This window comes from Rutilus rutilus, assembly GCF_951802725.1.
Source record: "Rutilus rutilus genome assembly, chromosome: 3".
NCBI lineage: Eukaryota > Metazoa > Chordata > Actinopteri > Cypriniformes > Leuciscidae > Rutilus > Rutilus rutilus.
In genome coordinates this window covers 34,377,395-34,402,683 of record NC_140211.1, presented here as the reverse complement: position 1 = coordinate 34,402,683, position 25,289 = coordinate 34,377,395, and the positions used below count along the sequence as shown (strand labels likewise).

At 38.3% G+C, this 25,289-nt stretch overlaps 2 protein-coding genes across 4 annotated transcripts; both read left to right on the top strand.

The window, feature by feature from the left end:
* Positions 1-6,367: 6,367 nt before the first annotated feature.
* rbpms2b (RNA binding protein, mRNA processing factor 2b) lies at positions 6,368-13,352 on the top strand. The gene is made up of 8 exons (XM_084403936.1): positions 6,368-7,028; positions 8,710-8,787; positions 9,172-9,210; positions 9,490-9,552; positions 10,035-10,185; positions 10,595-10,746; positions 12,134-12,208; positions 12,370-13,352. Exons 1-7 carry the CDS (start codon positions 6,975-6,977, stop codon positions 12,197-12,199), a joined length of 603 nt encoding a protein of 200 aa, XP_084260062.1. The 5' UTR covers positions 6,368-6,974; the 3' UTR covers positions 12,200-12,208; positions 12,370-13,352.
* A 1,220-nt stretch (positions 13,353-14,572) lies between these two features.
* cpeb1b (cytoplasmic polyadenylation element binding protein 1b) lies at positions 14,573-23,963 on the top strand. 3 transcript variants are annotated; one of them, XM_084403931.1, is made up of 12 exons: positions 14,573-14,619; positions 15,539-15,707; positions 16,468-16,659; positions 17,341-17,549; positions 18,195-18,447; positions 18,624-18,737; positions 18,972-19,076; positions 19,351-19,487; positions 19,712-19,910; positions 20,018-20,112; positions 22,502-22,582; positions 22,668-23,963. In XM_084403931.1, the coding sequence occupies exons 2-12, from the start codon at positions 15,623-15,625 to the stop codon at positions 22,776-22,778; spliced, it is 1,581 nt and encodes a 526-aa protein (XP_084260057.1). In that variant the 5' UTR covers positions 14,573-14,619; positions 15,539-15,622; the 3' UTR covers positions 22,779-23,963. The 3 variants fall into 3 exon arrangements, with proteins under 3 accessions (XP_084260057.1, XP_084260056.1, XP_084260058.1); XM_084403930.1 differs by lacking the exon at positions 14,573-14,619 and adding an exon at positions 14,658-14,729; XM_084403932.1 differs by lacking the exon at positions 14,573-14,619 and adding an exon at positions 14,735-14,796.
* Positions 23,964-25,289: the final 1,326 nt, after the last annotated feature.

Genomic DNA, 25,289 nt, shown 5'->3' with positions numbered 1-25,289 from the left:
CACTCGAGTGTCACTTCAAAGCGTCATCAGCTGTGCTCAAAGGATATGCCCTTAGGTTGTTAAAGTTTGGTTATTTGAGAAATTAATAAATAATAAAGATAAATCAAGATGCCCTGTTGATATATGTGTGATATATGGTTTATTTAAACTGCAGAGGTAAAGCATAAATTAAAATTGTTGTGACAGATGTGAAGGGTGGAGGATAATTTATACATGCGTCAGGTTTCTTGACAAGAAAAACTTCTGCATATATACACCTGTGCATCCTCGCTCATAACTCCTTTGGAAGCTTCCACACTCCTTGTTCCTCACCCCCTCGTTGTACAATTAGAGAATTGAGATGTCCTTCAAGATGGCTGAATACGATCGGTATCCGGGTCACGGGCTGGAGGACAGAGGAGCGAGGAAACGAGGAAGCATCAGTTTGAGTATTGAGTATGTTCTCGGCATGACCCAAGGAATCTATCCAAACATTTAAATTCTGTCATTAATTACTCACCCTCATGTCATTCCAAACCTGTAAGACTTTCGTTCATCTTCGGGACACAAATGAAAATCCTTTTGATGAAATCTGAGAGCTTTCTGTCCATCCGTTGACAGCTACGCAACTACCACTTTCACACTTCAAAAAATGTATAAAGAGATCATAAAACTAATCCATATGAATTGAGCAGTTAAGGTCTGAATTATGTATGAATTTAAATGTAGGCTTTTATTTACATGTAAACATTCATCAACTCACATCAGTTGTGAAGCTCAAGCATGTTTGCTTGACGTGCGAGAACCAATGAGGTTCATTCTCTTGTTACGCAGCATGTTTGAACACAAGAACCAATGAGGTTCATTCTCGTGTTACGCAGCATGTTTGAACACAAGAACCAATGAGGTTCGGTTGAGCTTCTGATGGGATCAATGATCAATGAGCTGATCAATGTTTATAAGTGAATAAATACCTAAATTCAATCTGTTCATCATATAAAGTGATTGAGTCTCTTCAGAAAATTTTGGAATAAAACGGCTCAATTCTTTTGGATTAGTTTTATGATCTCTTTATGAACTTTTTGAAGCGTCAAAGTGGTAGTTGCGGAGCTGTCTATGGAGGGACAGAAAGCTCTCAGATTACATAAAAAATATCTTCATTTGTGTTCCAAAGATGAAAGAAAGCCTTACGGGTTTGGAACAACATGAGGGTGAGTAATAATGACAGAATTTTCTATTTGGGTGAACTAACTCTGACCAGTTTCCTTATAGGTAAAATTCAAATTTCTAAAAAACTCTTGACCACAAGGTGGCACAGCCCCAAAACTTTTTGAATAACAATACGCCAATGCGTTCGTAAAATATAACAGTTTACAACAATTTTCAAAATGGCCGATGCCTAAAATAGCTGATATGGGAACATTTTTGGCCAAACAATTCAGAAGTCAACAATAGCCATTTTTCATATCTCCAGACCATAAGGTGAAACTGTGCCGAAACTGTGCAGGTATCCTCAGGTCATGGTTGTCATAACACATACCAAGTTTGGTCTGAAAATGCTAAAGCATTGCAGAGAGATTGCCTCACATCCATTTTTACGTGCTCTACGTCGAATTTGCTTGCCAGTTACGTTTTTGCGTCGGCATGGTCTGAAGATGATCTGATTAAATTTTCGTGAAAATCAGAGCATCGTCTAGGAGTTTAAAAAAAAGTAGTTTTTTGGGGGGAAATTCGAAATGGCGGATCGTCTTGAGCCAAGGAATCAGAGGAAAAACTAATTTAGTTTCTAGCCCTTATGGTTCAAAGTTATTAACACAAATGTAAGATACAATTTGGACAGTTGGTGGCGCTAGAGGGATTGAGTTAGAGACCCAGAATTGCTATGGTTAATGCTCAGACTGTCCTCTATCTGTGTGCAAAATTTCACAACGTTTTGCCATATTGATCAACTATTCTACTGTTCTATTGGCTGCCATATACTTCAAGAGTGGAAGAAGAAGAAAAAGAAGAAGAAGAAGAAGACTAACAGATACAATAGGTGCCTACGCTTCTTTGATACTTGGCCCTTAATAAACTATTATTATTGTTGTCATTATTATTAACACATTGATTAATACTGTTTGACCTGAGCAAGCAGCTGTCCTCCTGGCGGCCTGTCAACCATTCGATGTCAATAGGCCTTTGTTCCTCATTCTTGATCCTACCACTCCACACAGACTGTGTCCACTTCTCCGGGCATAACTGTGTCCCATATTATGTAAACAACAAAGGGTGAGTGAGGTTGTTTTTGAAAAACTTTTACCACTTGCAGTTTTCCTCTCTGCGGCTGAGTCAACACAGAGTTTTGTGGAAGCGCATAGTTTCAGAGCTGTATGGGCAACGGAGCTATATGCACATTTCTGGTCTTGTACTTATATGGTTACATTTAGGCTGCTTTATTTATTATTCCATATGGCCCAGTTTTTTTAAAGGGACAGAAAGTGCACAGCATGGAGCGTCTGAATAATGCAAACCGTACCGTCCTCTTAAGTCCAGAGAGAGTGTTGTGCAGTTGTGGAAAGAACAGGAGCTGACAGGCTCATACAAGAGGGAGGGTCATTATGAAATATTCATCTTTCTTAGAGGCTGAGACAGACTTTAGTAGATGTGATGGACAGGTGCGTAGTGCCCCAGCTCCTTTCTGTATTTAAGTCTTGATTGTATTGCCTTTTCTAGTGATTCCAAGTGATTGCCCTTGCTGTGTACTTAAATATATTGCTTAAAATGAGATTGATTGATGTGGGTGTGATATCTGAACCACTTCAAGAGAATATGGGGTGACATTTTAAACTCAGTGGCATATACAATATTAAACCATGAAAGTTAGTCTTTCTCACAACATTTTTATACTTTTTTAATACCAAATGATAATGGGCAAAACATTTGTGACGATTTTCATTTAAAAAAGCTTTACCTTTGCTGCTGCGCCTATTGAGAAGGTAAATCTAAACATATGCATAGGTGCTGGCCCACTTAAGCTCCATCATGCACGCCCCTTATTCAGCCCTTAACAGTCCCATGCATCACTGAATCACTCCCCCGACTTCTGTTTAATATTTGATGAGATCAGTTCCTCTTGACTGGTTTTTCTGTGTTTCTGTAGTTGCAGTCTGCGCTGTGCGAGAGGTTTATGAAGTTCTGCTTGAGTCTCAAAAGCTGTTTTAGCTGGATGTTAAATGTTTAAAAAAAAAAAAAATTTTAAAAAGCCTTGCTTTTGATGATGATGTCCGTCCCCTAAAATGAAGTTTCAATACTTTACTGAAACAACAAATTTAGTTTGTGTACTCATGGTATAGATCTTGTAGCACCATGAAACCGAGGCTGTGAATGATATGAGTAAATAGTGTTCAATGGATTGTACTGTAGTTTAACAACATGCCAATTGTTCAGCTGATGAAACATCTTTTTTTTTAAATGAAGTTTCAGTAGACAAAATTACATGATCTAGTAGGCCTACCTTTATACAGTATACCATTTGTAAAGACTTTGTAAGTCTACCCATTACAGCCTCGCTTTCATCCGCGTTAAATTCACCATAAGGAAATACCACCCAATGAGGTCGTACGTATGACCTAAAACATAACTAGATATTTTATACATTAAAATAACACAAATATTCTCTGATCAGAGTTTTGTTCTTGTGGGTTTTGTCTTGTAGACTTAAATTTTCCTTCATTTATTTAATGAATAATAAATGTAATAATTCATTTTATTAGTGTCCATTCTGTCTTGATTTGTCTGAACACACAGTAGTTCACATTTGTTTCTCTCAGTATGAGCTAAGCCCAATTATTTGAGATTGAGTACTCATTGGGAGTTTGTTGTAATTTGTCCTGTTTGGCAGCCAGTCTAGGCACAAGGAACAGGGCCAAATTTTGATGTTCCCATCCAGTTTCCAGTGTATTTACTATTTAAAGTCTTGGTTTTTACATTATACACAAGAGACGTTCCTTTTTTAACAAACAGCCATGACGGACAACATAGACCTTGTATTTCCTAAATGCATGGAATGTTTATGTAAGACAGCGTCAAAACTCTAGGGTATCAGATCTGAATTTGTCTCTCTGGGAATGTGTTGCCCTTTGTTTTAACAGCATAACCTTTCATGTGCATTTTCCAAATTTAAACAGGAAACATGGGATTCATGAAAATATGAGGGAGGACATACAATAAATAGCCTTCGAATCCAGAAGATATAGTAAAACTTTAGCCGACATGTGAATAAAAGCAAAAACTTTCTATTTTAAATATATTCGGATGGCTTGTAACTAACAAAAACATTAGTTATCATTTGTGGGTATTTTCATAGAGTTGTTTGCTATTTTTATAAGAAAAGACAGATGGAGGAAATGACAGATTAACACAAGAGTTTTTGTCAGCTCTGTTTTGGCAGAAGAGAATACAGATGCAAGAGAAAGCTAAAGGGCATACTAATATCCTTCGGTCACAAGGTCTCGTTGCTTTAAGAAGCAAAAGAGGCCAACAATAAGTAAACAGGAAAGGACTGTATTGATGCAAGCTGCACTTACCATAATTCTGTTTGTGTTTGTTTTATTCAGTTCTGCATCAACAATTATTCCAGAGATTCTATGCCATTGGTTTGTTTTTATAGTGGCAAAAATGTCCCTGACCATGAGGCGATGAACTGTGGTGACTTTGTGTTCTAGGTGTTTGTGTGTCATAAGCCTTAAAATGACTGAGTAGGAAGGTGTCCCGAGACGGAGAACTGTTTGAATCCCAGTTGAGCATCAAAAAGCTGATGTTCAATGAGGAAACACGATGACCAATATCAGTGTGGGAGTGAAGACTAGAGTAGTACTGAGTGCAGATCAGTCTGTCATGGAGAAATGCTCTTACACTGATGCAGTCCTGCTGACCAAATAAAAAAATAAAAAAAGGCAAAAACAAGTATTTGTGGCCTATTGTTGATGCATCGCTCAGTCTGCAGTCACACACAACATGAATCAAAAGCTAAAAAAAAACACTCTCAATAAACTAATCTGTTATGCACAAGTGAAAAAGCCTTTCCAAAATAAGTTTTTCTTTCTCTCTCAATCAGACTTGGAAGTCTCTTCTGAGCTGAAAGAAGGAGAGCTGGAGTAAATGGTGGATACGCAGTGAGGCACAGAGGACACAGGGAACACAAGCTAAGTGCTGTGGAGCTCTGTGACGCTGATGCGATGGGATGGGGCCAGTGAGGCGTGAGGAGGAGGAGTGTGGATTGAGGTGGCTTTTGGGACAATGGACCTGCTCTTCTCCAATAAAACATGAAGGCCTCATCACAGCATTCTGGCCCCACTGTACAGGCTTTGTGTTGGGGACTTCACCACTAACAAGCAGATGACACGAAACGGGATGTCGATTAACAATTTGCCGGGAATTCGTCGGGATTAACTATATCTGTCTGTATTATCACCAACACAGCACTTGAAGGAAAACTATTGCTTTGAATGTCACTTTGCAGTGCAATGTGTTCGATGAAGGCCAGCACCCTTCTGACTGTGGCATGTCTGCACTCAGCCAATCTGTACACTTGTCATTCTTTAAGAGCCTGGCACTGATATGTCTATCAGTCTGTCTACTGTATAATCATCTTTGGCTCTGTGTACCTCTGTGCTCTGTTTGACTTATTTTTAAACCCCTGAGAACAAGACAAGAGGCATAGGTTACTATTAGAATGAGTGTTAATGGAAAAGCTGACATCAGGGTGGTCAACCTTTCATTTGATGTTGTTGTTGGTAAATGTTTCTCATAAGAACTCCAAACTATTTATTAGTACATTAAAGCTTTGAACACATCCAGTTTGGAGCTTTTAACCGAATTAAGCAGTTGCTATAAGACAGGGCCTCAAACAAACTGCAAGTCTGTGTATAAACATCTGTAGGATTTATAAATAGTTCATAGTTCCCTTATGTACAATGGAATTAGAGAGGCCTGGCAAGAAAGAATTTGTCTATATTTAGACAGATTGTACAAAACACTAGGTCAATCAGAAGGAGGGGGGGGGGGGGGGAGAAGACATGTTTTCAACTCTCACCGCACCCCGCCGGCTTCACCAAGCTCCTGTACTTTGATTGTGTGACTACACAATGTCAGGAAACGGGACACAAGACCAGTTGAAGGTGCAAACAGTCTAACAAAATTTACAAGCTTTACAGTACAGGCCCACTTCTAATAAACGGTTCACTGTGTCTCACAGTGTTTAAAGGGAAAAGTCAAGCAGCTTTCCTTTTAAACAGATGTTTCCATAATTAAGTGCACTCAAATGTCAGGGTTATTTTTAGAATAGCTCAGTTTTTCAACAAACAAATAGAGGATACATAGGTTACACCCTGACCCTTTCACAACTGCCCCCCATAAAGAAACTAGAAAGTTAGTTTTACAAAGTTTTTAATATCTCTTGGGTGAACGAATTAATATGCAATTTCTCTCTGTTATTTATTTACTCTCCTCCCTCCTCCTGATGCAGTTGATATGAGATGTCTCCAATAATACAAGGAGCGGTTCCAATTGGTCCGTACTTTCCCATGAAGGCGATGATTCACTAATGGAGGGGTTGGCTTATCCACCAGCTGCAACGCCGCTCTCGAGCCTGCCCATCTCACTTGATGACCTAATTGGCGAGCAGGTCAACTATGGAACAGGTTTTACCCATGAGCTCTGCTTTCTTTGAAATTTAACGTTTAAAACGAGGTAAATGTGAGGTGGCACCGGCATTTCTTTTTTTTCTCTTCCCCCACCCCACCACGCACTTCACTTCTTTTCACCGGGTCACCTTCGCGTCTTCAGTTCACCTGCCACTTTTGACACGACCTCGGTGTTCCCGCACAAGTTCTGCTGAATCCCGCACGCATCGCCATCAGGATCCAGTCGCACTTTAGGACGAGGGAGAAAAGAAAAAAGAAAAAACGAAACTTCTGCCAGTCCTTCTGGGTGTCTCAAGTTTACGCACAAAGATGAGTATCAAGTCTGACTCCGAGCCAAACAACAACGTCTCTATTGAAGAGGAGGTGAGAGTTCGGCGTGATTGGAGTGTTGTGAAGAGTAAATCTTATTTTATGTCGCGGTAAATTTGTTTTAAACTTTGGAGGTGTTTGCGGGAGCCTCAGCGTCTCTCCGCGAAGTTTTTGCTGTGAGGCTAAAGTAAGGAAACAATCACTCAAGATAATTAAATGACGGTGGTTTGAAGTTCTGTTCAAAATGAAAATAAAATATTCCGGTAAATTCAATTTTGCTTGATAGATAGATTTTGTTTTTTCAATAGAGCGCGTGTTAATGTCGTTTCCTTCACCCATGTAAGGATTGCTTCAAAGTTTTTATTTATATATATTTCCTTTTTGGCAAAGTTCTTAATATGATTAATACGTGCTAGTTCAATTCCTTGTCTGCAAGCTTGTCAATCTAATGATTTATTTTGTCTGTATCACTGAATTGTTTGAAACTGGCTTCAGCGTCACTGAATGAATGGTTATAATATTTTGTAGTGTGTGTGCAGTACGACGTAAAGATTTCGCGGTTTCTTCATAAATTACTCTTAAAATTGCGCACAGTTTGCAAACGCATAGCTAACTGAAGTAGGCTATTTCAGTTTGTTACTGTTGACTTTTCTTTTTATGCAAATTTAAATGGACAACGCTGATCTTATGCAGGCCGTTTTGATCCATTCATGAATGCCATCTGAGTGGCAGAAAAAGACAATATAGCCTAATCATAACGCACAGCTTCAAAAATACTCCTTTGGATTGTGGATCCTCTGCATAAATTGGTTCATATAAAATACTTGTAAAAAAAAGTGTTGTGGTTCCACTAGCAGTCATCTCAATGGCAAAAAGTGTCCCATTATAAATTTAACTTAAAAGAAAAAAGAAATGGGGATTTTTATATATATATATATATATATATATATATATATATATATATATATATATATATAATATAATATATATATATATATATATATATATATATATATATATATATATATATATATATATATATATAAATAAATAAAACTTTATTAGCAACATTATTAGTTAACTGTCCAAGTTATGCATTTTAGAAATGTAGGCTACATAAATCTGTCACATCTGATAACAGATCACTCTAATTTGTAATGTAGACCTGTAAAGCTGCTTGTATAGTGTATAGTGTAAAGTGCTATACAAATAAATGTGAATTTTATATATGTATGTGAATGAAATATTCACATTTATGATATTATACAATATTACTTTTGACATGATCATTAGATTCTAAATGTGTCAGGTGAAGCATAGCATTTTAAGGTGTATGGGTTATTGAGCTGTGGTTGAGGGCAGAGGAATACTGTTGCGCTGTCGGGGTTGTTGCTGTGGGTCAAAGGAAGGAAGTGCAGTCACGCTGTGCGATGTTGTCCATTGTGGTTCCACTGTCTCCATTGTGTCTTTGAACCTCCTACCAAGTCAAAGCCAGTGGATGCACACTTGTTTTTTCTATAGCCATTTATGTGAATCTGGTCATACAAAACTCATTTGTCTTGTACTGTAAATTGCTGTGGTTTGAATTTCAAACTGCCAAGAGTATTTGCATTATGCCACAACACAATTCCTGCCTTTCTTGTATTTGTGTTCAGCTGGTTACAAACCATAAGCTTTATTTTTATTAGTCATTTCACATTTAAATTAGGCATTTGATTTATTTCTTGTTTTACAGGTACGAACTCTATTTGTCAGTGGTCTGCCAACAGATATCAAACCTCGTGAGCTCTATCTGCTATTTCGACCATTTAAGGTAAAAAACAGATATTTTAAGTGTTTAGCCAAAACTTTTACCTCCCTTAGGTCTTAGCTCTTAATTAAAATAATATATTTTATGCTCATACCCATGTCAAAGAAATAAAAATTAAAAAAAGGAAAATTTAGGTTAAGATTCTCACTGAAACAAATGAACTAGAATGGAATGATCAAGTTCATAAATTGCTGCTAAACCGTATCCCAATTCTAACGCTTGGAGATCTTCAGCTCCAGTCGCTCAGGTTAGCAGTGCAGTAAAGTGCATCCTCTGTAAATGTCTCCATCTGACAGTGTTGGCCTCTTAAGGGGAGTGCAGCAGGAATTTCTTCCTTTTCAAGCATGTGACTACATTGCTGCTAATTGGATTTCTCTTCCTTTTTAGGGTTATGAGGGTTCACTTATCAAGTTAACATCAAAGCAGGTGAGACATTGTTGGATATTACAGCTGAGCAGGTTTGCAGTACATTAAAAACATGTTTGCACTTGTGCTGCAGGTTTTTTTTTTTTTTTTTTTTTTTTTTTTTTACCTAAATTTAGGACTGCTTAGTGATCACTTATTATGAAAACTATATTTATAATAAGGATAACATACCAAAATTATCTCTTTAAAATATATTTTTACATTATAAAACGTAATATCTTGTGTGTTTGATAAGTGACGTTGTTCTTTTCCCCCTTGATTGTTGTTTCTCTTTTCCAGCCTGTTGGGTTTGTAACCTTTGATAGCCGTTCCGGCGCTGAAGCGGCAAAAAATGCATTAAACGTAAGAAACCAGCCATCTGTAAGCAATGGCTTGAATTATTGAAAATCTGTTGGATGAAGCTCAGCTAGGTTCATATTTGATTTGGCGTGGATGTATTGTATAGCCTACATCAAGAACGTACCTTTTATACTTACAGTTTCTAGCACAAATGGCCATAGCTTACCTCCCCTTCTCTCTTATCTCATAAAACATTAAATTATTATTGGTGTCCCATATTCATTTTTCATATTCCAGCACATAACAAAAAAAGTGCAAAATGTTTATTTCAAGAACTCAAAGTATTATTGAGCATCATGTTTTCCTCTTGTCTTTAGTGTGTAGTCCACCTGTTTAGGTAACCACTAGCTTTGCTGTTCAGTCACTTGTAGAATCGTTCACCTGCATGTGGGCACCAGCTTAAGACACGCTGCACATTTTTACCAGGGTCTGGCAGGCACAACCCATCCCCATTACTCTATCCCCTCCCCCCCTTGTGTCTCCAGGGGGTTCGATTTGACCCTGAAAACCCGCAGACCCTCCGGTTAGAGTTTGCTAAGGCCAACACGAAGATGGCAAAGAGTAAGCTGATGGGCACTCCGAATCCCACAAATATCCACCCAGCTCTAGGAGCGCACTTCATAGCACGGGACCCATGTAAGTTTCCTACGGCCCACGTGGTAGTTCACACACTGCAGAGACAAACAGGCACACACTCTGTAGCTACGCATCTAGAGTAGATCTTAGGAAAACACAAGAAACTAATCCACTTCCACATGCATGTATCATTTAGCAAAAGGTTCTCCAATTTCTCTTACACAAGTTAAGCATTAGCACTTCACGTCTCATTCAACCTCTCTTCTGTTCCAAGCCAAGTCACAGAAATTACCAAAGATCACACAGGTACCAATATTCAGTTCCTGCCTCTGCTGTTTGCACATTTTAAAGACGGTTGGAATGTGAGGGCCTCTGACTCAACAATTTGTCAAACACTATCTATAGTGATTTTAGTCTGACATGCTGAGCTGGCCTGAGTCTGAAGTGATGGTTTGCTATACCTCCTCAGATGACTTGACAGGTGCAACGTTGATCCCAGCGTCTCCAGAGGCCTGGTCTCCTTACCCTCTCTATACCCAGGAGCTCAGCCCCGGCCTGCCCCACACGGCTTTCACCTACCCAGCAGCAGCTGCCGCCGCAGCAGCCGCGCTTCATGCTCAGGTGAGGCCATCTTGTCTTTTTCTTGCCTTTTTCTTTCCCCCAGTGTTGGGTGTAATGCATTACGAAGTAATTAATTACTGTAATTAAATTACTTTTCACTTGGGTAAAAGGTAAAGTAAGGGATGACTCAATTGCTTTTGATGTAATTGCATTAAATACTGTGTAGACTAGAACCATTATATATAAAACAATTGTGAATTTTACATCAAAGTGATGTCTAATGTTAAAATGTATGCTTTTAATGTAAACTCCATTTAAATACTCTAGTCATTTCAAGAATAATTTATGCTTTTTTATGTTTGAAACAATTAAAAGAACAGTTTCATGTCTATCCTTGTATTCAAGTATTTAGAAAGTATGCAATACGTTTTAGAGTAACTAGTACAGTAATTTAATAACACTGTTGAAGATGTAATTTTTTCGAGTAACTTATTCAACACCACTAGTAATAATTAAATCCTGCTTGTCATCCTGTCATTTTTTTTTTTTTTTTTCAAAATAGAAACAAAGCAACACATTAAGTTGATTTGACATTTGCTTTTCCATTAGTCACATAGTTTAAAAAAATTAACTTTTTATATATGTTTTACACTACAGTAGGCTATGTGTGCTTTTGTTAGGTGATCTCAATGCACCCATGAATGAACATTTATTAGAAATGTGCATGAAGGTTTGAGTGTGCTTTCAGTGCACATGGATTCATTAAGGGAATGGAAACCATTATTTAAAGAATCTGATCCATGGAAGTCTTTAAACATTGCTTATGCGTCCACCCATTTGGCAGCCTCCTAAATATATAGGCTTTTTTTTTTTTTTGGACCATAAGTTGAAGTGCATCAGTCATCTTTAAGCCACATTAGGGGTTTAGTCTTATTTTATGTATTATTTATTTTAAAATTACAAATACTGGTGTTGTATTCTTTGCTTAATTTACTACAGTTCATCTGATAATGTTGTATGGAGCTTAAAATCCACTGAATGTTAGCACAATTAAGTGTGTAACTTTGATTTTGCTCAATACTAACATTTTACCTATTCCAGATTAGTAAAGACTAATCTAAATGGCAAGAAAGGCAAATTGTATAAGGCTTATGGTCTTGGCACAAACGTATAGTGTTACAATGTGTCAACTGTGACTGGTTGGGTCTCATGCTAATGAATTGAGAAGATTCGGTTACATGCTTTCCTAAAAATGTCTTTAGTGAGGCCTTTAGATTAGTCCAAGGATAGATTTATCAGTAGTCACAACTGTTGGATGAAACTGTAAAGTGTCATGAGCACATGAGAATATGGCTTGGTCAACTTTTTTTTTTTTTTTGCACACAGTCACAAGACTGTTTTGTGTTAATCTCTAATTATTGGTACAATACTTTTTTCTTTTTTTTAGATGCGCTGGTATCCCTCCACATCAGACTCATCCCAGCCTGGATGGAAATCAAGGCAATTCTGCTAAAAAAATATAGTAAGGCCACTACCTCTCCCATGCAAAGTGATTATATAATATTGTGCATTTTTTTTTTTATATATATATATTTTTTATATATATATTAATATATATTATAATATTAATATATATAATATGACGATCTTGGTAATTGCTGTCTTTTGTCTTTTTCTTTTTAGGTTTTTCTCTGCAAATGGCGCCTTTCAGCTCCTGTTTAAAATCAGTCCAGTTCATTTGAACTTGTGGTTTTTGGATGTATTAACTGTGGAATTAGGCCATGAAAACATGAAATTTGAGCTCACATTGCTCATTGAGCTTATATTGAAGTCATATTGCCAACAGCACAATAAAAAAGGCATATTAGATGGTACAATAGACCTTAGTAGTTCTTAATGGATCAGCTCCTTGAACTTTTTTTTCCCCTTTATTTTGTATTGAAGAATTTAAGATGCTCTTTTTCATGTTCATTAATTGAGATTTGCTCTGGGTCTAAGTAAAATGAGACAATCAACTGACATTGCATACACAAAGCATGTTAGTTTTGGCGTGAAGTGTAGCTCTGTGCGTCATTCTAGTACGTCTGTTGCTTTCATGACTGGTGTAACCTTGTTTGTTTGATAGCTTGGTCATTTAAGTTGCTTATGTTATGTGCAAAACCTTGGCCAACTCATTTTGATGGGTGATGTCCAGTCCGACAGATGACTTCCCCTGCTAGTTTCCACTGTAACACATCACAGAGGGAATGATAGCTTTTCAAAATATGAGACTAACTCAATCTAGTGTGTATCTGGGGAGAAAAGTTTGTGCAATTGAAATAAGTAATCTGTATAAGTTATTGGTAACTCTTTCTTTGTATGTTTTGATGTTTGTTTTTGTATCAATGTCCATTTTATAGCAGTTTCAGAGATTAAGTTGTAATTTTTCTTTGATTTGACTGTGTCAGTGTGGCACAAACTAACATTATATGGACAGCAAATTTGGCTGCTAACATGAAAATGCTGTTTCAAGTTAATACTCTGAATATAAAGATATGCTACAATGGTGCATGATTTTAATGTGGGTATAGTAATGGTTAATTCAGACATTAGAAGTGTATTTGTAAAAAAAAAAAGTTTGTAAAAATACTACTGTATGATGGTATTAAAATGGGAATGCATTAAAATGGCTTGTGTACTTTATTTACTTTTCACTTTTAATGCTGAACTGCTCTATGGGTTTGTTCAGTTTCAGTAACTTGCATGGATACATATTGTACTTGCATGAAACCTCATCAATAACATGCATCCAGAATTAGTGGGGACACTTAATGAGTTCACCTAAAAATGTAATTTATTCACACTCAGGTTTTTAAATCTGCGTGACCTTCGTCCATGGCGCACAAAAGTGGATGTTATGGCATGGTAGAATGTCAAGGACTGAGAGCTTTTCACATTTGCTGTCTTTTGCATGCAGTAAAAATGAATGGTGTTTGAGACTACCATTTTACCTAACATCCTCCTGTTTCATGGAAGAAATAAAGTCAAGCAGGTTTGAAATAATATTGGCCCGTTTCACAGACAGTTTGTTCTAGTCACAGACTTAAAGGCATGTTTGAGCAGTCTTAACTGAAAGTAACTTGCACTGATATATCTTAAAATGCCAGTTCTATTGTTTCGTTTTAAGATTCACACCAGCAATTCTTATAAGGCACATTTATAAAAGCTACTTAAATGTCCCAATTGAAATAAAGCCTACTCCTGGCTTAATCTAAGCCTTGTCTGTAAAACCAGGGTCCTATGAAACATTTAATTTTAAGGTTGAACTAAGAAGACAAACAATGTAAGATCAGTGCTGCCCTCTGGAGGAAATTACTCCGTAGTCTTTGTAATTGTTTTTAAAATAGGCTACATGCCCAACAAGCTGCTATTGAACATGAACACTAAAGCAATGTGCCTGTTAAACACTTTTGTATTTATTGTATTATCAAAGTCTTGATTCCAAAATGTATAATTTGTTATCAATGAAGACCTAATTTATAAATGGTGCTCTCCGTGGTCCTGATTTCTGCCAGGAAAAGCTATTCACACGTTACATATTTCATATACTACAACTTAATGCAACTCGCACTGTGCAGATTTAAAACAATAATGGCAACAAAAAAAAGTCCTCAAATTTATTGTTAGATTTAATATATTAAACTAGGATACACGTCAGACGCCACGTCCAATTATTTACTTAATTAGAAAAATTAAAACTCAATGTAATAAATCACACTGTATAGCTAAATCTGGACATTTAAAGGACACGAACGTTTTGAAACAGTAAATTAGCTTGTTGCAAATTACGCCGTGCCAAGTGCCCGCCCCCTCATTAATAAAAATCAACCTGCAATCTGTGATTGGTTAACGCCAGAGAAGGACTGGCCCCCGGTGTGTTGGACCTGAACACAGGTGTGGTAAATTAGGCCAAAATTTCATTCGAATGGTTTAAGTAGACTTTAGGAGACTTAATCTGAGTGTTGTTTTCGATAATTTTGGTTGTTACAATGGCGTTTTCTCTGGTGAGTAGTTCAGCAAGAGAAAGTCTGCCAATTCGTTTTTGAGTCTTGCATAAGTCTATGGGATTCCGTGAGTGTGTTAAATGTTTTGTTGGTGCTTGTTTGGCCCGCATTTTCAGTTTTATGATTTTTAGGTTTTGTGAAAGTAATTAGTGCTCCATTATGGTCTTGTTGAGCATGCAAAAATGCTAGCTATGTATGATAGCCTCAGTCTGTCATCATGTTTACAGTGAGAGGTTCACTAATATAGTTGCAATTGATCAGGGCTGTCCAATCTAATCAGTCATTGGCTGTTTTGTTTTGTTAATTCCACAGCATATATAGCCGTGACACCCATTGCACTACAAATTAAATGTTTATTATGCTCCATCACACTAGGGGAAAATTGGACATTAATTCTAGTCCAGCTTCAAATCTTATGACCTTTTAATGTTTTCCTAGCTGAATGTGAAATGGTGAGTAAAAGAGGCAGTGAAGGAATCAGACCTATAGTTGTGTCCCAATTATGTACTACTTGCTATGCACTTATCTATGCTCTGTGCTCAACCATTTAGTGTGTAAGGTTTAAAATATTGTGTCAGTCAACGTTGGATTCTGATAGCCCTTCCTTTTTTGCTACGCAAGTAAAGCTGTGACATTTGAGTGACCAAATTTGAAATTGTTCTTTTTTTTTCTTCCCCTGTTAAATAAGTGCATCATCCATCCGGGAAACGCACCACTCAAACTTGTACTACAAAATGTCTTCAAATAGTATGCAAATTGGGATGCACCTCATGTCTTACCATTAGTGACTCTTGTTTCTGTTCTGACAGAGAGAAAATCCCAGACTTCTTAACTGCCTGGATTCTGACATTCCAGCCCTGTCCACATGCAGCAATGCAGACACATTCTGCAGAATGAACACCATGCTAGGCAACTCACTGGATCTGAGCGGGGTGTGCACGACTCCTACTGCCAAATGCAAGCGAGACCCTTTTAATGGTAAATTGTAATGTTTGCTTTTTTTTTCTTTTTTTTTTGTGTGAGAAGGAGAGTAGCACATACACCATTTCTTAATATATGTGCAGACACAATAACAATACAGATTTGTAACCTTTTCGTCACAGTATTTTTATTTTTTCGCTCCCCACATTCAAATGCATCTGCTGCAGTGCTGTTTGCACTTTTGGCTTTGGCCCTGCATTCGAGCTTCATGTGCTCAGGGAATCATTACAGCAACGGTCATGTAATGTCATGCAGGCGAGACGGAGGATGCTGAATCAGGGCTGAAGCAAGCAGTTGGAGGCTGTCCAGTTCTGCATGAGCAGCCCAGATTGCTCATTCTTCAGCTACTTAGCAACAGTCCTGCGATTCACTGGAGTTTATCTCTTAGCCTGCAGCTAGCGGCGAACTCATGCTCTCTCTCCCTGCCACCTCGAACGGGAGCCAGAGGTGGGAGGAGGAGCTGCCTCTTTGCAGGAGAATTTGTCAGGAATGCACGGTAGTGTGGCATCAGAGGAGGCCAGGGACTGATGTCATTAGCAAGGGGCTGTGAGGGCAGCAGCGCCTGGGTCACATGCAGGGTGGGTCATCTTTGCAGAGACAGCTGCTCCTGTGCAGTTTAGCCAGGCGGAGGGAGGCGATCCGTGATTTACCAGAGTCTAGGGAGCCAATGCTTTCTCGAATGTGCATGCCTTTTATTCCCACTGCTGATGCAGAGTCGCCAAACTGTGTGTGTTTCATTTCTGGACTCTGTTAACAGATCGTCCCGACTCTGACCTGTCTGCGGTCCGGAGCAGGATGCTTTTTCCCAGCGGTGGCCAGGACTCATCCAGGGGTCTGCCTGACGTCAATAACTGGGGTCTGGGCCTACAGTCCCTCAGCCTGTCTGATTGGGAGAGACCGTGGAGCAGCCATGACACTGATCACTCAGTACAGACCAACACAGCCTCACGTGAGTGAAATGAATCACTTTAAAGCAATCTTAGGATAACATTGCCACAACCTGATGATAACATTGCCACAATATTACATAAACAGTTGAAGTAATGCCATTTTATCATTTATGCAATATTCTTTTAAAGTGAGTCTTAATGTTTGCTTGTTTTTCAGTGTATATAATGGTGTTGTTAAACTGAGTTTCTTTCTGGAGTAGCTTAAATTGGTTTTAAAGTCACATTCTGTTTACAACATTGACTTATTCAAGCAGCATAAATTTTGGGTGGAGACAAGTTTTTATTTTATTAATTTAAATGAATCCGCTCAATCTAGTGTCTGATGTGTTAAACAGAACTACATGCGTGAATTGAAGTGAGACTGTCTTTATTGGTATCAGTGGCCTGACTAGAGTGGGTTTGAACTGTTCTCGCTAGGCCTGTAGAGTGAGTCAGAGCCTTTTGACACTTGCCACACATTCTCGGCCTGCCTCATGCATTGGTAATTCTCAATAGTGTGCTGAATGAGAGCTGTTCTTTTTCAGTTTTTGTTTGTCTTATTGTGCTTGTTTGTTCTGGGGGGTTTAGGGAAGAAATGCAAAGAGAATCTGTTCTGTTATGATTTCTTTGGGGCCATTTATGTATGGGTTTTCTTTTTGTTTTTGTTTTTTTGCTTTGTCACTAATTCTGATTTTGTTCAGTGCAAGGGATTTTGGGAACTCCCAGCCAGCTCTCAAACAAGCTTCCAAGCTACTCCGAGCCATCTATTGGTGCCACAGACTTCCTAGAGAAATTTCCCGGCATGGCACGCTTAAGCTCTCAATCTTTCCTGGACTCTCACTCCATTAGCCCTGTGGACTCTGAGACCAGTGGCTTCAGCTCTGGTTCTGATCATCTCTCAGACCTGCTGGTAATTGTTTTTTTTTTCTCTTTTTTCCTCTCTTCTACCACCACAAATTAGTTTTCCGTTCCTCTGTAGCATTAGCATCTGTCTTGCTCACTGGGGATTTGCACATTATGAAGTGACTTTCTTGCAGCTCCCGGTTTAAACGATATGAACAAAGTCTTTCCCATAATGTGTAATTTCCAAACACCATAAGGATGGGCTTAACATCGTAATTGTCTATTTAAAAGACAATATAAGACAAAAGTCTTGTTTCTATACCAAGCTGTTGAGAAATGTTATTTAAATTTAGTAACATCACTTAAATGACTGCTAAAATTAAGAAAACAAGTTAAACTCTCTCAAACACTCTAATGCAGTGTGACTTTATCAAGACCTGCCATGCAATCAGAACTCCAAAGGTTGTCTTTCATGGGATTGGGGGGGGTGGGGTTAATCTAATCGAATTTAAAGCATTGTTTACTTTGTCATAACTTGACAGCATAACTTTCTGTGAAACTGCTTTAATTTGCATTGTCAATAGCACCATACCAATAAATTTGACTCCCCTTGTGATACAAAGTGTAGGGTGAAATGGCTAGTTTTAAAGGTGTAACTCTTTATGGTATTAACACTTTTACACACCTAAATTCTCTCTCCTGCTTTTTGCAGTCTTCATTGAGGATCTCTCCATCTATGCCCTTCCTTATGTCCAGTATGCAAAGGGACCCTCTCAAGCTAGCACTCGGCTCTCGTCTGGACCTCAGCAGCTCACCTCTCACCCCACCACCCAGTGCCAGCTCAGGCGGTGGCCTGTCCCACCGCTGGCCTGGTGCCTCCATCTGGCCCAACTGGGACCTTATGAAGACTCCTGAGAGCCCTTTCAGCATTGAAAGAGAGGCCTGGCTTCACAGACAGGCAGCTTGTATGGCCTGTTGCATACTACTGTAGTGCATGATCTTATAGGCTATCCCCTACCCCTTCACCCTCCCATCGAAAACCTCTGAACCACACTCAATACTCCCCTTGAACATATTTGTTCAAACCTGGTGCAGTGGTGTATTGCTTGTTGTGCTCAACTTGTGATATTGTGCTCCACAGCAATCAATGAAGCTACCTTCACATGGAGTGGACAGCTGCCCCCCAGACACTACCAAAATCCCATTTATTCCTGCAAGGTCTTTTTGGGAGGAGTTCCCTGGGACATCACTGAAGGTAGATAATTCTTTCCACGAAAATATTAAGCAGCACATCTGTTTTCAACATGTTTTTTTTTTTTTGAGCACCAAATCGGCATACTGGAATGATTTCTGAAGGGAATATTTATCACAGAAATTAGAGAAGATATTTTAAATTTCAGACTGATGCTGAATCTAAACTGAGTGGTACTGTAAATATGCCATTCCTATTTATTTTTCTAGACTAATAGCTTTTCTCTTTTGTCCCCAGCTGGTTTGATAAACACTTTTAAATGCTATGGCCCTCTGAGTGTTGAGTGGCCAGGTAAGGATGGCAAGCACCCTCGCTGCCCTCCGAAAGGTAATATGCCCAAAGGTAATGCTAAAAGGGTAGGAAACTTATTTTATTACAGCACTGTGGCAGGATGGTGTGGCACTCAACTTCTTGGTGGCTATAACAACCTTTCATACACATGTGGTGGTAACTGTTCTGGGAGTTAAGGATGTCTTTACACTTTGGAAAATGTTCATACGCAGGTTAGTTGTAGTTTGATGTGCAACCTACAATTATGCAGGTGGCTGTAAGACAATTGAAATGAGTAACCTTTTGGCCTAGTGAGACTTGCACGTGACACTTGTCCCTTTTTCAGGTTATGTGTACTTGGTGTTTGAATCGGACAAGTCTGTGCGTGCCCTGCTTCAGGACTGCACTGAGGACTTGCTCCATCCTGAGGGCTACAGCGAGTATTACTTCAAAATGTCCAGCAGAAGGATGCGCTGCAAAGATGTAAGCTTATCGCACTTCCTAACGTGCAGATGGCCTTGGTAGTGTATGTTGGGGATTTTTAACTACTGTACCAAAAAGGTTACTGTGTGGGTGAACAATGCTTGTTGACCTGCTTCCAGAATGGTTTTACTTTTAAATGGCTCAACCTGCATGTATATGGTAAAATATCTTGTGGTTTTCTTGATGTTTGAGAAATGCTGACCTGTCATTTCTCGACCCTTCAGGCACAGGTGATCCCTTGGGTGATTTCGGACAGTAACTATGTGAGTTGCCCCTCTCAGAGGCTGGACCCTAGGAACACTGTGTTTGTAGGAGCTCTGCATGGCATGCTCAATGCTGAGGCCCTGGCCAGCATCATGAATGATCTGTTTGGAGGAGTAGTGTATGCAGGCATTGACACAGACAAGCACAAGTACCCCATTGGTGAGAATTTCTTACCAAATGTTTTTTTTCTTTCTCCCTCTAATCGTAACTAATTTTAGTATAATGCTGTGGTTTGACATGTTGACGTTGTTTTTCTCTTTTTCCAGGATCTGGACGTGTAACCTTTAACAACCAACGCAGTTATCTGAAAGCTGTGAGTGCTGCATTTGTGGAGATCAAGACACCCAAATTTACAAAGAAGGTAGAGTAACACTTTTAAAGCCTTATTTTATTGTGTTAGTAGTGGAGTACTATCTTGATGCCTTTTTGCATGCTGCACTGTATATGCTACTAATACTGAGGTAACTCATTGGTTAAATGGTTTGGATCAAAACCTTTCAAAGTTATACATGAATTTTGAACCATTCCGGTTTTTGTCTTAGGACATCTTTGGACTTTTGATCCACTTCAAATGTTGACTATAATATAATATAATATATAATATAATATAATATAATATAATATAATATGGGCTGGTCTGACTCTGAAGCGTTTTTCTACTTGACCACAGTAAAGAATGCAAATATAATAGGCCTAATTAAAGCGAACCAAAGGAAGAAACGTTTATAATCCCCTGTGAAAATGGGTGAGACGTGAGTGAAGATTTGTGAAAAGAAACCAGAGATTCCGTGTCCAGTGGAATAACTAATGGAATAGTGTTAAATTTGCTGATAATTGGGAGACCAGATTGCAAAATACAAAGCTTAAATTTATGGACTCGCGCACAAATCTCTCATTCGTCATGAATCCAAACATTTCTATGGCTGCGACGTAACATTTAATTGCTAACTTATTGTTTATTTTGTAAATAAAGGTTTGCGCTTCACTCGTGTCAATGTAAAACTGTTAAACGGCATTCGCATACAAAAGTGTATCGCGGTTGTCAAGTTTACCAGCACAGCCCTATAATGGGGAAAAAAAGGCTAATACATTTTGTTTCTATTCTATTTTCCACAATGTCAAAGCAATGGAGCTTAACCCAAAATGCAAGCTGTTAACCCAGTTGTGCACTAGACAGAATACTCCAGTTGCAGGGAACAATTTAGTAGGCTAAGAAGCAAATATTTATTATAAAACGAGGTTGGGTTCCTTCAACTGTCCATCCTAATAAAAATGGCTAAGCTACAGTGTATATAAGATAATTGTATTGTATTTTGCTAGATTTTGTGTAAACCTTTTCAAGAGTGAATGAGAACTGTTTTGAGGGGGATGTCAGGTGTGCAAAAAAGGGGAAACAAATATTCGAATCCCAAACTCGAATACCCACTGAACGAATATTCAGGTCATGTATCTATATCTATATATCCTCTTATAGTTTATTTGGTCTTCTGTGGATTTAAATTATTGGTAGATGAGGGCAAATCCAGTATTTTACACATTATGGTAGTTCATATCACACCCTCCTTTCAAATGGACTGACCTGTAACGGAGTCTGTAGCTTTACTGCTTAACTGACCACTTGAAAACTAGCGCTGCTCATGGAATCTACACATTCAGAAATGTGCGTTTGCTGTTGTGACTTTGCCAGTAGAGATGCACCGATTACAATTTTCTGGGCCGATTTTTCATTAAGTTTGACCTGCCGATACCAATTTTAGCTGCTTTCATTTTTTCTAACCACTTTACAGCACACACAAATATTTATTGTATATCTTTTCTGTAATAGAACATTTTACAATTTGCATAGTACATCTTTTTTTGAACAGATAAACGCTATAAAATAGAACTATATAAATTACTCCAGGTGTGGGTAATTCACACACATCTAAAGTGCAGTGTTATGGAAGAAAAGATTTCCTTTTCACATTCAATATCCAATAAAAAATTTTTTTATATATGTATTTAGCAAACTAAACGTCTCTGAAAACAGGGAATGGCAATAAAATAATATATAAATAAAAAATAAAAAATATAGCCTTGCAGTATAAAGATATTTCTCAAAGCACACACACAGGCCTATTGCAATCACTTGTACAAACTGAATAATAAAACAAGTTTAAATGGGTACATTTTCTATAAATATTAGTCGTCTTTTCTGACATGGCCTACACCAGTTCTTGTTAAAACACGTAAATTCTGTGCATTTTGGGCACTTTTTTATGAAACCCTATTTAGGCTATTTTGTCCATCAAAAGTGTGCTTTCCCTTTAATTGAGCGTGAGCAGTGCAGCAAATAGACGAAACACGCGCTTCACTGCTCGCGACGCTCCTGCTTGACGCTCACGCGCTGCTCCTGCTCCCGTTGTACACTCATTGATTAACATGCACGCTGAAAAAAAATGTGTGTTGCGTGATGTAAATCATGCGGCGCCCGAGTGCATTTGACCAGCATAAAATCGGCATTTGTCAGACTGACCGGCCGGTCGCCGATCACGTGAAAATCGGCCAATTCCGGTCACCAGCCGATCAATCGGTGCATCTCTATTTGCCAGACAAATGATTATATGAAAATTGATCTGAAATTAGTCACATTTGTCAATATCTGCCTTGCAGTGCATGTATGTTTAATAAATTGATAATTAGTATGCTTCTCAATATTACAATTTCCTCATTGCTTCTGATTTTCTTCATGGGTATGGTTTTCCGTTTAGGTTCAGATTGACCCATACCTGGAGGATGCTATCTGTCAATTATGCAGTCGTGAGCCTGGGCCATTCTTTTGCAGGGACAAGGTGACTTTATTTTTCCCCTCTTCCATTTTAGCAATCTAAATTGCACATCTCTGTATGATGATGGTCCATTTCCCTATCCCTCCAGACCTGTTTCAAGTACTACTGTCGCTCCTGCTGGCATAGGCAGCACTCCATGGACATCCTCAGTAACCACCGCCCTCTGATGCGAAACCAGAAGAAGCGGGACATCAACTGAAGCGCGCATGGCAGCACGATGCCTCAGCCTGGATGTCCATTGCGCCTGCTCCCCTCGGGGCACTGCTCCAGAGTCGGCCCCAATTCAAAAGGCCCTCCGAGGAGTTGGGGCATGGGAAAACACTGTAGAAAGTTCACTGTTGCACTTTCTTTTTTTAGTTTGGCTTGTTCACTTTGGCACTGTACACAGTGAGATGGGTTAGCTGGGGCCCGTGGATGGGAAGACCCAGAGTTTTTGACCAAGTTGATTCAGGCCATGGTTGAAGGTGTTTATTTTTTTGGTTTTTTATTTTTATTTTTTTCCCCTTTATATAGGTTGCTATTTTGTGTTGGTAAAAATCATTCGAAGTCTCATTGTTTAACAGATGGAAGCCATACAGTGCCTTTAATTGGTTTTTCCCTTCCACACTAGCTGCTTTTTTCTGGCACTTTTTTGCCAATTTTTTTTACGTTTTTGAGATGCAACTACAAAAGCCAGATTTTCATCATGACATTTTTCACAGTTTTAGTTTTCATAAATTTTTACATGAAACAGTTTTAAGGTATGGCATGGAAAAGGTTGAATAGCAATCTACCCGGCGGCTTTTTAATTTTGCGCTTTTGTTTTTTGTTTTTTCCCCTCCATGTTTTTGGAGTATTTTTGCCTTATCAGTGTTCTGTTTGGTAGAACAAGAGGTTTGCGCATAACCCTGCAGATCTAATTGCCAATTCAGATCAATTTCAGTGCGTGCCTCCACTAGGCATTGCTTTTACTGCTCTCGATCAGATTTCAAACCAACTTAATATATTAATCCATAAATGAGAATGGCCATCGACTGCACGTAGTTTTATTGCACTTTTTAATTTGCACTTTGTAAAGGGGTAGGTTTTTAATCACTTATATTGTACATCAGCAGGTGTTGTGGGTGTGAGCCCATATGGCTGCTTGTATTTAAAAGCATAGACTTCCCTTGAATGTACCAAGAGCCTTAGCAGACTAAATGCAAATGTCACTTTAATCATCTCCTGCTGAAAGTCTGAATTAATAACATTACATTCAGAACTAAGAATGTCCTTCTCACCATATGCATTCCATGCAGAGCTATTTCCCAAGCTCCTCTGTCATTCTACCTCGTTGTCTGCCAAGTTTGCTTAAAAGGGTGAAGTTTGAATTTTTGACTGGGCACAATAAAGGTGTTTAAGCATTATTCCTGTTGTATCTGTTTCTTTATAGTTAGTGTAACAGTATTCCTCCATGTAGTCTTAGAGTCACAAATTATTTCTACTTGTCCACTAGGTGGAAGTGCTGCATTTGCCAATCTGCAAATGAGGATTAGGGCTGTAATTTTGTAACTTGAGGTAAAAGTTGGTGTAATTTGGTGCTGTTTAATAGTTAAGATATTAATAGGATGCATAAATGTGTACTAATGAGTGCCTATCCATCCAGTAACAGCTGGACTAAATGGATAAATTCTGCCTCTGAAAGTTGTCTTGTAAAGTGTTATAGGTGTGAGGATGTAGAAGGTTTACCATAACACAATCCATTATTTTATTTTTTTTGTCATGCATAGCTGCCCTTGTATTCTCAGGGTTTATATGTAGTGGTTGATCAAGTTTTGAAAGTGGTATGTTGTGCTGAGATCTTTGGATTTAGTTCTAATTTTGTTGACTTTACTGTGAAGCCATTGTATCATGATTAGTCCTACTAATACTGGAATCCAGCAGCATTACAGCTATTCAGTTCTGTTAAAAGAAACCCATATAGGACTCACTCTGCTGTAACTTCTGAACATACAGGAAACTAACTTCCACTACTTGAATGTTCCTATTAAATCAAAGAGCAAGAAGATACATAGGCTATAGAATATGATTACAAGGGAAGATAAAAAAAAAAGGTGAATGACTATCCTTGGAATAGTTCCTTGGAAAATACTATGTTATGACCTCAAAACATTTTACCACAGCGCATGATTTTTAACCTAACATAGTTTAACATTTGCCACACATAATTGGCTCCATATGGATTTTCTCATGTAGTAAACTTGCTTGGTTGCTAACATGGTTCAGCATTGCACTAATGTTTGTTTGTTTTAAACGCAATAGGGCATTAAACTTTTACTGCTGTTTACCTAACCAACATAATGAAATGCTAGATTTGCGTTCATTTGTTTTAGTGTTTACTGGACATCTCACTTTGAAAGTGCGATGACACCTGCAACATGCAAAATCATTTTACAGAAATCTCGCCACAGGCATGTTTTTTTTTTTTTTTTTTTGCCTACTTTTTATTTTCTTTTACAATTGGTTGTCTTTTGTCAATACTAATAAAAATATTCACATAGTTTTGTAGAAGCAACAACATCCATCTGTCAATATTTGGCAGAGGTATGGATATGCCCAACTTAGTCTTTTCATTTGGACAAGTTCTTATTTACATCACACTGTATTTCATCTATGGTGATACACTTGGGGAACAATGTCTTGGCATGTCTGTTCAATCCCTGTCGGGATGTTAATTAAAAAAACAATTAAA